Source organism: Stegostoma tigrinum, chromosome 1, assembly GCF_030684315.1.
Source record: "Stegostoma tigrinum isolate sSteTig4 chromosome 1, sSteTig4.hap1, whole genome shotgun sequence".
NCBI lineage: Eukaryota > Metazoa > Chordata > Chondrichthyes > Orectolobiformes > Stegostomatidae > Stegostoma > Stegostoma tigrinum.
The window spans coordinates 159,097,565-159,110,639 of record NC_081354.1 but is presented as its reverse complement, the minus strand read 5'-3'; the positions used below and the strand labels follow the sequence as shown (position 1 = coordinate 159,110,639).

The following is a 13,075-nucleotide window of genomic DNA, read 5'->3' as shown; positions in this document are numbered from 1 at the left end:
TGATCCAATCCTGTTGTCACCATGACCTTGGAGCTCCTGTAACAATACAAAGCCTTGGTTTCATTCACATTCTGCGAGTTGTTGTACATAATGTACTGGTTTACAAGAAGGCAGATAAAATTGTTACTATGATACCTTGTTGTTTTTTTTCCATTTGCACCTTCCCTGTCATATTTTGTAAGGAATTTTACATTTGCTCTTTCTCTGGGCATTGTGGAATTTGGTCCCAGTTTTCAGTTAAAGTATTTTATCCACTAAGGCTCAGAGTGACTTTTCTCACATTATCTTCTGCGCTTTATCTCATCAATTCTGTGACTGGGCTATTGGATACCTTTCCCTCGTGAGACTGTGCAGCTGAAGAGGTGAAAGTGTTCTCCATTGCTAACTCTTCCATTTTTCATGCTGCTGCGTTATATTTGAAGCCCAGCTGCTCAGCAATTCAGAGGCTGGAAGTCAGGTATGACCCCACGCACTGTGGTGCTTGACTGCTGCCACATGGGCTCAGATAAAAGGAAAGCTCACTCCCTGAATGGCAGTCAGAGACCTGGAAGTCTCAATGATGGGCGGGTAATGAGGAAGGTTGTCCTTTATTCCAGCTGACTGCGACAGACACACCACCAACCCAAGCCAGCTTGGACCCCAATTGAAGCCATTACTCAAATACAATCAAGGGGAAGGTACCCCCCGCCCCCCTGCCACCTTGCCTTAGTTTTATCTCCTGTCACAGAATTGTTACAGCATAGATGGAGGCCCTTTGACTCATTATTCCAGGATCATGACTAAGTACCAATCTCCTACTTTTTACCAATGTACATAATTCCTATCCAAATAATCATCCAATTTCCTCTTGAATGTCTCAATTGAACCTGCTGCCACTACATTTCTAGGCAGAGAATTCCACACCCTAACCACTTGCTGTGTGAAAAAGTTTTTCTCACATTACTGTTGCTTCTCTTGTACATCACTTTTAATCCAGGCCCTCTCGTTCTTGTTCCTTTTACGGGTGGGAATAACTTCTTTACATCTACCCTACCCAGCCCACTCATGATTTTGAAAACCTCAATCAAAATCTTCTCTCAGCCTTCATGTCTCCAGGGAGAACAGTCACAGTTTCTTCAATCTATCCTCTTAACTGAAGTTTCTCATTCCTGGAACTATCTTTGCAAATCACTTCACTGTCTCCAGTGCTTATGGCTTTCCAATAATGTGGTACCCACAACTATATACAGTACTCCAGCTGAAGTCTAACAAGTGCCATATACATGTTCAGCCTCATGTCCTTGCTCTTGTACTCCCTACTTCTAAAGCTGAGGACACAGTATATTTTATGCACTGTTCTCTTCAGCTGTCCTGTTACCTTCAATGGTCTATGCACATATGCACTGAGGTCCATCTGTGCCTTCATCCACTCTAGAATTGGACCCCCTTTTTCTTTGTCTTTTTGCAATAATCTGAGTACATCTGAGTTGATTTCTGACTTGTTTCTCTTAGGCTATAGATTAGCATTCCTACTTGGACTTGCTCCCTTCTGAGACACCCTGTGTTAAAAGCAACCCTTAGCACCAGTACTGGGTGCTGTGCTGCTAACATATGCCTGCTTGGAAATCTGGTTTTAGCAGAGTCCTATGCCAAATTGCTGACTACCATAACTGGATCTTGCCTAGCCATGCTAAAATGAGAACACACAAGCATTGTTTAGACATTATTTTCACAGAGAAGTAAATATGGATTCTTTGCACCCACTTTCACTGAATGTGTGGACTGGGCTGATTGGCACGTGGCACCAAGTTGCAGGAGTGCTGAAGGACTGGTGTGAGAGCATGCATATTATTGGATGCACCACTGGAGATCTAGAGGTTAAAAGATGCCCAGTATCTGCAGAGAGCAGAAGTCCAGCTCATCCTCCTGTGCCGCCTTCTCTGTAGTATCTGCTGCTAGTCGATCTTGCCTTATCTCCTCCTCCCATTCCTTCTGCCAAGCAGGGAGATGTCGCAAAAGATGACCAAGCAGTCACTTTCACCTGATAACTCCTATAAGGTGCATTAGCTGAGCGTTTATTCTTTTTGGGAGAAGACCATGAATAATTTTCGAACTAAATGTTGCTAAGGTATTTTTGGAGTCTTGACAAAGCACCACAGAAAGTTTCCCCAATGTATTTCAGAAATCATCTTCAAACCTGTGGAAACAAGTGAACTGTAAAGGATTATAAATCTTTAAGTTCTTAAGTCTTAAAATCCTCGGCAATCACCTACTTAAACCCAATCAATCGGTCGCTGTCAGGAGCGCCTTTTGATAAAGCAATATCCTCCGAAACGCTGTGCAGCTTCACCAATGAGTGCAGCAGCATTGTTTAATTCCAATCAGCTGCTTAACAATCCTGTGAGAAGTTGGTTACAGGACAAACTCCTAATGCCTCCACAAATGGTATCTTGCACCAAATGCAAGAGAAAGCATCTTTTCAGTTTAAGATGTCAACTGCTCTAGGTTTTTCACCTTGGTTTTCCTAACAGATGACAAATCCTCTGCTGATGCTGTTTTTGTGAGAACTGATCAAAATCAATTTATTTACACAATAGCATTGAGAGACTTCGATGCTGACTGCTGTATAGCCAAAATGGCAAAGTGTTCCATTCCCCAGCATGATCATTGATGGAGATTTAATTCATCCAGTAAAAAGAGCCCACAATGTCATTCAGTTGTAACAATTGACAGCCAATTGGCAGATTGATAAAGGCATTCAAAATGTTCATTCACTCATCCTGCTGAGGAAACATTGCAGCTTTTAGTCAGGGAGAGGAAAGAACGAGAGAGGGAATCAGCTGATGAAACTAAATAGTGAGATGGAGGAATATGCCCTTTTAAGTTAAATTCAAGCTGGTTTTATTCACAGGTACACATTTTGTGCGACCAGGCCCTCAACCAAGAGAATTTCACCAGGAAGGGCAATGATGTTCACCAAATGTCTGGATGGTTGGCCAATTAAAAAAATGAAATGAGGTACTGAGCAACATCTCACTATTAACATTTTTGTTCAGAATTAATGTACACTGTAGGATTTGTTTGTAGGTTAAGGCATGTTGTAAAGCACATTTTAATAATGTAAAACATTGAATGCCATTTAGGTCAGTATACACAACTATAAACATTTTGAATATGCTTTAACTTTTGCGAAAATGCAATGTTAATCCTCATTGTTTTGCAATTAAAATTGGGCTGGCAAGTGTTGTCAGTCCTGAGATAGTTCATGGCCTGCAGCAAAGACATATTCCAATGAGGTATAGGATTCTAGGAAGAGTACAAGCTAACCGGGTTAATGAGGGAAATTAAAGATAGCATCAAATTGAAAGAAAAAAAAACAAAGATTAATGGTAAACCCAAAGATTGGGGAAGCTTTATAAACCAATAAAAGTGAATATAAAGTGAAAGTGGGTGTGAGTTTGCTCACTGAGCTGGAAGGTTAGTTTTCAGACGTTTCGTCACCATTCTAGGTAACACCAGTGAGCTTCCGATGAAGCTTCGTCGGAGGGTCACTGATGATGTTACCTAGAATGGTGACAAAACGTCTGAAAACTAACCTTCCAGCTCAGCGAGCAAACCCACACCCAGAAACCCAACCTGAGCTACAAATCTTCTCAAAACTTGATAAAGTGAAAGTGAAAATAATGAAGAGGGAGAAAATAAACTTTGAGGGTAATCTTGCAAGTAATATCAAGGTGAACAGTAAGAACTTCTTTAAATATATAACTAGGAATAGAGAACCCGAAGTGAATGAAGGCCAACGAGAATAAGGCTGGAGGAATAACAATGAGGAACCAGGAAATGGCAGAGGAGTTGAATAAATACTTTGTATCAATCTCCGCAGTAGAAAACCCTATTTGTCTTTCCAGAGTTACTAAATATTCAAAGTGCAAAAGGAGGATAGGAAATAAACACAATAACTATAATTAGGAAAAAAAAGTGAAAAAAAAGGAAACTAATAAGTCTAAAGACTGCTAAGTCCCTGGACTCAACTTAGGCATTACCTGTATAAGAAACAGTGTGACCATATCAGAGCTGCACTGATGAAGGGTCATCAAATTGAAATGTTAGCTCTGTTTTTCTTCATAGCTGCTCTCTGACATGCTGAGGATTTCCAGCAGTGCTTGCCTTTGCTGTCCTCTGAAGGCTGGTTTGATGCTGGCATCATTCACAATGCTGTTATTCCCCCTTTCACAGGGGAACATGGTTGCCTGATGGTACCATCACTGGAAAGTAATTCAGAGACCCAGAATAATGCTCTGGGAACATGAGTTCAAATTCTACCATAGTGCCTGGTGGAACTTATATTTAGTTAATGATCTGGAATTGAAAGATAGTTTTATGAAACTTTGATTACCATAAAAACCCATCTGTTTCTCTAACGTGCTTGAGGGAGTGAGATCTGCCATCCCTATCTGGTCCAGCTGATATGTGGCTCCAGTGTGGACCCAGCACCCAATGATTAGACATGACTTCAGGCCTAGTATCATTGGTAAATTCACACAGCACCCTTTCTGAACCTTTCCGAGGTATAATCCAGAACTGAGCTCAAGAACAGAAGAAACAGTTTATGTTCTCCACTTGACAGAACAGTATTCTGATGCTTAATGTGAGAGATAAGAAATGTAACACACCTCCAAGGCATCATGGAAAAGGATTAAATAGCGGGGTACACAGTTAAATTTGGTAAATAAGAATAGCAGAAAGATGGGTGTAATCATTTTCTAAATAAAGCATAAAGACATGATATATGAGTTATCGCATGTGGCAATGAGTCAAATAATATAAAAAAAGGTTGAAGAGTTAATGAAGTTTGTTTTTGCATGCTGAAGAGACTGAGGGGTGAAGTAGTTACATTAATCTAGGTTATTGATTGTGTGTTGCTCTTTTTGCTGTTTTTGTGAACTTCATCAGATTTCACATTGCATATAAAACATTTTTTTCCCTTTTATTTTCTTTTGTTTGCAGTCTTTAATCCAAAGATCATCACAGGAATGTTATGCTACAGCATGTTCAAGGGACTTTGAAGTCTTATCTTCCCGAACCATGATTGACTTTTTCCTGAGTGCCATCCTGGAAGAGTTGCAGCAGCCTTTGCCTCAAAGATTATTCCTACTATTCAATTTCTTCATTTGATCTGCTGGGCTTGTTTAGTACATTATACTTACATTAAGAGAAGAGACCTCCTGAGCTTTGGCTGTGCTGCTCATGGACTGAGTTCCCACAATACATTTGTACTTTTTCTACAAGGCCCACAGACACCCTGTGCCGGTCACAGCTTCCATTGCTCTAATGCTATAATCCAAGACAATTTTTGTACTGCTGATAATTTAAATGATAAATGTCAGTTTCATAGCCTTGTTTGTATATATTGTATTGCTACATTTTTGTACATGGTGGACTTACACTTGTTAAATGCTATTTATATATTGAATGCTGTATATTTGAAAATAAAATTATTTTTCTGTAATAATTGGAAAGGATTGAATGAATGAACACATGCACTAAGTTATTTACTTTCTGTTTTTGCAGGTTCTGAGATTTGTTGGTTCTATTTGCCTCAATAATGTTTTAATATTTTCCTCAAGTAGCAGTATTTTGGTTAAGGTCAACACAGTCAGAAGTTTATTTGACTAAGGAAGCCTTATAGTAGAGTCCAATCCAATTCTCCCTTGGCATATTAAGCATATGTCAGTGGAAGTAGCTAGGACAAGTATTGGCACAAGGGCTAATGTCAGTTCTAATCCCGCATGATACACTAATCTGTGATGAACCTGCTGAAAATGATAAAATCTGGCATTATGGTAATGTGTATAAGGGAAAAAGAAGAAAGACAAATTTATGTGGTGCGTCCCCCTTAGGACATCCCCAGGTCATTGTCATGGAGTTTTTGCTGCCCAGAATGATGGCTGTCCTGACTGTGCTGTTCCAGAAACAATCAGCGACTGTAACTTAATTTTCCACACCTGGCCCGTCTCCTTCTTTGATGTCATTTAAAGTGTTCATCCAAATGCTCTTTAAATATCTTGAGAATTTTTACCTCTAATACCCTTTTAAGCAGTGAGCTCCTTATACCCACAACCTTGAGGATGAAAATTGTTTACCTTAAATTCCTCCAAAGCTCATGCTCCTTGCCTTAAAATGTGCCCTCTAGCTATTGACCCCTCTACTAAGGGGAAAAGTTTCTCCATATTACCCTTTCTATTCCCCTTAGAATTTTGTACACACCAAATTCCCCTCTCAGCCTTCCCTGCTCCAAGGGAAGCAGCTCCAGTCTATCTAGTATCCTCTCTTCATAGCTGACTTGCTTCAGCCCAGGAAACGTTCTGTGAACCTCCTCTGCACCCTCTCTCTCATGTAGTCACATCCTTCCAATAGTGTGGTGATCAGAACTATACACTATACTCAACAGTGGCCTAACTCAAGTTATATACATCTCCATCACAATTCCCTTGCTCTTGTCCTTAATGCCTTCTTAATTACCTTACCTACCTGTTCTGCTGCCTTCAAGTTTCTTTGGACATGAACAGCATGATCCCTCTAATCCTCTGTATTTCTTAGGATCCTATCATTCAACATGTACACCCATGTATTATTAGTCCTCCCAAAATGAATCACCTCACACTTTTCAGGATTAAATTTCACTTGCCACTTTTCAACCGATTTGTCCAGCTCATCTATATTGATCTGTAGGCTAAGATTTTCTTCCTCAATATTTATCACATCAATTTTTGTGTTATCTGTAAACTGGCAGTATCCCATTCCTACCCTCTCCCCATACCCCTTGATCCCTTTAGCCACAAGGGCCATGTCCAGCTCACTTTTGAATATATCTAGTGAACTGGCCCCAACAACTTCCTGTGGGAGAGAATTCCACAGGCTCACAACTCTCTGCATGAAGAAATTCTTCCTCATCTCAGTCCTGAATGGCTTACCCCTTATTCTTAGACTGTGACCCCTAGTTCTGGACCACCCCAAAATTGGGAACATTCTTCCCACATGTACCCTGTCCAGTCCAATCAGGATTTTATATGTTTCTGTGAGATCCCCCCACATTCTTCTAAATTCCACTGAGTACAAGCCCAGTCGATCCAACCTCTCCTCATATGTCAGTCCTGCCATCCTGGGAATCAGCCTGGTAAACCTTTGCTGGATTCCCTCATTAGGAAACCAGAACTGCACACAATACTGAAGGTGTGGACTCACCAAGGCCCTGTATAACTACGGCAAGACATCCTGACTCCAATACTCAAATCATGTTGCTTTGTAGGCCAGCGTGCCATTAGCATTCCTCACGGCCTGCTGCACCCACATGGCAACCTTCAGTGACTGTTCCACCATGACACCCAGATCTCGTTGCACCTCACCTTTTCCTAAACAGCCACCATTCAGATAATGATCTGCCATTTCTGTTTTTGTGACCAGAGTGAATAACCTCACTTTTATCCACATTATGTTGCATTTGCCAAGTATTTGCCCAGTCAACCAGCCTGTCCAAATCACCGTGCAGCCTCTTGGTATTGTCCTCACAGCACACACTGCCACCCAGCTTAGTGTCATCTGTAAATATGGAGATATGGCATTCCATTCCTTCATCCAAAATGTTAACGTATTTTGTGAACAGCTGAGGTCCCAGCACTGAATCCTAGGGCACCCCACTCATCACTGCCTGCCACTCTGAGAAGGACCTGATTATGCTAACTTTCTGCCTTCTGACTGCCAAACAGTTCTTTATCCATTTCAATACATTACCTTCAATAATAATCTCTTGTGTGGAGCCTTGTAAAAAGCCTTTTGAAAGTCCAGATAAACAACATCTACTGATTCACCATTGTCTATTTTACTGGTCACATTCTCAAAAGATTCCACAGGATTTGTGAAGTATGATTTCCCTTCAGTGAATCCATGCTGACCAGCAGCAATTCTGAGATAATGGGAACTGCAGATGCTGGAGAATCCAAGATAATAAAATGTGAGGCTGGATGAACACAGCAGGTCAAGCAGCATCTCAGGAGCACAAAAGCTGACGTTTCGGGCCTAGACCCTTCATCAGAGAGTCGCAATTCTGACCCTGCTTTCCAAAGCCCCATTTATTACATCATTAATAATTGACGCCAGCATTTTCCCTATCACCAATGTCAGGCTAGCCGGCCTTTAATTCCCCAATTTCTCTCTCTCTCTCTCCCTCCTTTTTTAGAGAGTCGAGTTACCTCCACTCACTTTAAAACTATGTCCCCTCATAATAGCTACCTCTACCCTTGGAAAACGTCTCTGGCTATCCACTCTATTTATACTTCTGATCATTTTGTACACCTCTGTCAAGTCACCTCTCATCCTTCATCGTTCTAAACAGAAAAGCCCTAGCTCTCACTACCTTTCCTCGTAAGACCTTCCCTCCATTCCAGGCAACATCCTGGTAAATCTCCTCTGCAACTTTTCCACTGCTTCCACATCTTTCCTGTAATGAGGCGACCAGAACTGGACACAATACTCCAGATGTGGCTAAACCAGGCTTTTATATAGCTGAGACATAACTTCACGGCTCTTGAACTCAATCCCTCTAATAATGAAAGCTAACACGCCATATGCCTTCTTAAAAACTCTATCCACCTGGGTGGCAGCTTTCAGGGAACTGTGGACATGAACCCCAAGATCCGTCTGCTCCTCCACACTGCCAAGAATATTTCCGTTAACCCTGTATTCTGCTTTCAAGTTTGTTCTCCCAGAATGAATCACCTCACACTTTTTAGGTTAAACTTGATCTACCACTTCTCAGCCCAGCGCTGCATCCTATCAATGTCCCTTTGTAACCTAGAACTGCCCTCTGCACTGTCCATAACGTGACCCACCTCTGTTTCGTCCGTGACCTTACTAATCCACCCTTCCACTCCTACATCCAAATCATTTACACACTTAGAGATATCATCTTTTGAACAAGATGTAAAACCGATCTGTTCTTACATGGAGTCAAAGAGACGTACCGCATGGAAACAGACTCTTTGGTCCAACTCGTTCATGCCAACCAGATATCCTAGATAAACTTAGTCTCATTTGCCAGCATTTGGCTTATGTCTCTCTAAACCCTACCTATTCATATATTCAGACAGAAGCCTTTTCAATGTTGCAACTGTAGAGGGTGCAGAGGGGATACACCAGGGTGTTTCTATGAAGAGAGATGAGATAGGCTGGATTTGTTTTCCTTGGTGCAGCCTTCACCACTTCCTCTGGCAGGTCATTCCATACACACACAACCCTCTATTTGAAAATGTTGCTCCTTATGTCCCTTTTAAAATCTTTCTCCTCTCATCTTAAACCTATGCCATCTAGTTTTTGACTCCTCCACCCCAGGAAAAAGACCTTGGCTAGTCACCGTATCCATGCCTCTCATTATTTTATAAACCTCTATAAGATCAACCCTCAGCTTCCAGTCCTCCAGGGAAAACAGCCCCTGCCTATTCAGCCTCTCTCTATAGCTCAAACCCTCCAATCCTGGCAACATTCTTGTAAATCTTTTCTGAACATTGTGAAGTTTTATAACATCCTCCCTGTAATAGGGTGACCTGAATTGTACACGGTATTCCAAAAGTGGCCTAACCTAATGCACTGTCCAATAAAGGCAAACATACCAAATGCCTCTTTACTATCCTGTCTACCTGTGACTCCACTTTCAAGGACCTATGAACCTGCATTCCAAGGTCTCTCTGTTCAGCAATACTCCCAGGATCTTACCATTAAGTGTATTAGTCTTGCCCTGATTTGCCCTAATAAAATGCAACATCTCAGATTTATCTAAATTAACTCCATCTGCCACTCCTTGGCCCATTGGCCCATCTGATCAAGATCTCGTTGTATTCTGAGGTAACCTTCTTTGCTATTCCCTACACCTCCGATTTTGGTGTCGTCTGCAAACTTACTAACCATACCTCCTATATTCACATCCAGATCATCTGTATGATGGAAAGCAGTGGACCCAGCACCGATCCTTGTGGCACAGCGCTGGTCACAGGCCTCCAGTCTGAAAAGCAACTCTCCACCACCACCATCTGTCTTCTACCGTCAGGCCAGTTGTGTATCCAAATGGTTAGCTCTCCCAATGCTCCATGTGATCTAACCTTGCTAACCAGTCTACATTTGAGGAACATTTTTGAATCCCATGCTGAAGTCATTACAGATCGCATCCACCGTTCTGCCCTCACCAAAACTCTTTGTTATTTCTTCAAAAAAACTTGATCAAATTAGTGAGACATGAATTCCCACGCACAAAGCTACATTGACTGTCCCTAATCAGCCCTTGCCTTCCCAAACACATGTAAATCCTGTCCCTTAGGATTCCCTCCAACAACTTGCTCACCACCAATGTCAGGTTGACTGGCCTATATTTCCCTGGATTTTCCTTACCACCTTTCTTAAATAGTGGCACCACATTAGCCAACCTTCAGTCTTCTAGCACCTCACCTGTGGCTATCGATGATATAACTATCTTAGCAAGGGCCCAGCAATAATTCCCTAGTTTCCCACAGAGTTCTAGGATACACCTGAACAGGCCCTGGGGACTTATCCACTTTTATGCGTTTTAAGATGACCAGCACCCCTGCCTCTGTAATATGACATTTATTGACAAAAAAACCCTATGTTGCTGTTTGGAGGAGAGAGTGATAGTATCCATTAATGAAGATGAAGACATCTGGATCACTTTCATAAAGGAACAGGATTCCTTTGTCTTTACCTCATAACTGTTTGTGAGGCCTAGCTGTTCTCAAATTGCCTGTCATGTTTGACTGTAACATGACAATGATTATGTTTCAAAAGTACTCCAGTGGTTGTGAAGTGTTTTTAGATGTATAGATTATATGAAATGAGCAATGAAGATGCCATGAGCTTCTTTGTTAGCTTGTTGTGATTCCTGGCTGAAGGGCCAATGCTCACAGTGCAGAGCCGCACCAAGGGTTAAATGAGAAATGACTGACAGTGAGGAACTATTACCCCTTAGTAGACTGTAACAAATATTTTTAATTCCTTTTAGCAAGCAACTATCTCATGTTTCAATTAAAATAGAACATAGAATATAGAACATTACAGCACAGTACAGGCCCTCGATGTTGTGCCGACCTGTCATACCGATCTCAAGCCCATCTAACCTACACTATTCCATGTACGTCCATATGCTTGTCCAATGACGACTTAAATGTACCTAAAGTTGGCGAATCTACTACCGTTGCAGGCAAAGCATTCCGTTCCCTTACTACTCTCTGAGTAAAGAAACTACCTCTGACATCTGTTCTATATCTTTCAACCCTCAATTTAAAGCTATGCTCCCTCGTGCTCGCTGTCACCATCCTAGGAAAAAGGCTCTCCCTATCCACCCTATCTAACCCTCTGATTATTTTATATGTCTCAATTAAGTCACCTCTCAACCTTCTACTCTCTAATGAAAACAGCCTCAAGTCCCTCAGCCTTTCCTCGTAAGACCTTCCCTCCATACCAGTCAACATCCTAGTAAATCTCCTCTGCGCCCTTTCCAAAGCTTCCACGTCCTTCTTATAATGCGGTGACCAGAACTGTACACAATACTCCAAGTGCGGCCGCACCAGAGTTTTGTACAGCTTCACAATAACCTCTTGGTTCCGGAACTCGATCCCTCTATTAATAAAAGCTAAATCACTGTATGCCTTCTTAACAGCCCTGTTAACCTGGGTGGCAACTTTCAAGGATCTGTCTACATGGACACCGAGATCTCTCTGCTCATCTATACTGCTAAGAATCTTACCATTAGCCCTGTACTTTGCCTTCCGGTTACTCCTACCCAAGTGCATCATCTCACACTTGTCTGCATTAAACTCCATTTGCCACCTCTCAGCCCAGCTCTGCAGCTTATCTATGTCTCTCTGCAACCTACAACATCCTTCGTCACTATTCACAACTCCACCGACCTTAGTGTCCTCTGCAAATTTACTAACCCATCCTTCTATGCCTGCATCCAGATCATTTATAAAAATGACAAACAGCATTGGACCCAACACCGACCCTTGCGGTACACCACTAGTAACTGGTCTCCAGGATGAACATTTCCCATCAACTACCACCCTCTGTCTTCTCTGTAGTACTGTTCAAAATTAAGGAGCTAATTACATAATTTTCTTGAAGAAAAGAAGAGAACTGTTTTACTTACCAACCATGGGAAAAATGATAAAGGATGAGGTTGCACATAGACACACACACACTGACATACATGCACACATTGCTGGAAAAGTTCAGCAGGTCTGTCAGCATTTGTGGAGATAAATTGGAGCTAATGCTTTGGGACCAGTGACATTTGCTCAGAACAGAACACACAAAACCCAGGTATAATGTTTAGAAAAATATGAAAAGGAAAATCAAGAATAAGCAGTTTAAAAGTCCTTGACGTGTTAGATGTTGACCTGAGATCACATTGTTTAATTGATGACTTGTTTCTTAAGCAGTAACCAAATTTGTAGATTTCTTGGAATTCTCAGTAAATGGATTTTACTTCAATTTGCAATTATCATCAAATGTTGTTTCAAATATCTGTGAGAAAAGTGATATATAGATGGGTAGATTGACTGATGGTTGCCCGTGTGCTGAGGTACAGTGAAAAGTGTTGTTTTCCCTGCTATATAGGTAGATCATACCGTGCAAAGTGCATCTGGGTAGCAGAACAGTGTGCAGAATGCAGTGTTACCGCTGCAGAGGAGGTGCACAGACAGAGAGAGCAAAATTAGCATTTGAGAGGTCCATTCAAAAGTTTGGTAACAGTGGGGAAGAAGCTGTTCTTGAATCTATTTGTATGTACATTCAAACTTTTATCTCTTCTACCCAATGGAAGAGAGTGGAAGAGTGTATAACCAGGGTGGGAGGGGTCTTTGATTATGTTGGTCACTTTCTCGAGTCAGCAGGAAATTTGGAAGATGTCAATGGATGGAAGGCTGGTTTGCATGGTGGACTGGGCCCTGTTCGTGCCTCTCTGTAGTGTCTTGCAGCCTTGAAAAAACAGTTGTCATACTACGCTGTAATTCATTCAGATATGATGCTTTCTATG

At 41.6% G+C, this 13,075-nt stretch overlaps 1 protein-coding gene across 2 annotated transcripts in view; it reads left to right on the top strand.

Annotated features, from left to right (window-relative positions):
- The window catches only part of LOC125459418 (endothelial lipase-like), a 37,196-nt gene extending 31,745 nt beyond the window's left edge, over positions 1 to 5,451 (top strand). For both annotated transcript variants that reach the window (XM_048545848.2, XM_048545858.1), the window contains 2 exons: positions 2,891 to 2,997; positions 4,987 to 5,451. In XM_048545848.2, coding sequence (XP_048401805.1) covers positions 2,891 to 2,996 — 106 coding nt within the window. In that variant the 3' untranslated portion in view covers position 2,997; positions 4,987 to 5,451. The remainder of the gene's footprint in view (positions 1 to 2,890; positions 2,998 to 4,986) is intronic.
- Positions 5,452 to 13,075: the final 7,624 nt, after the last annotated feature.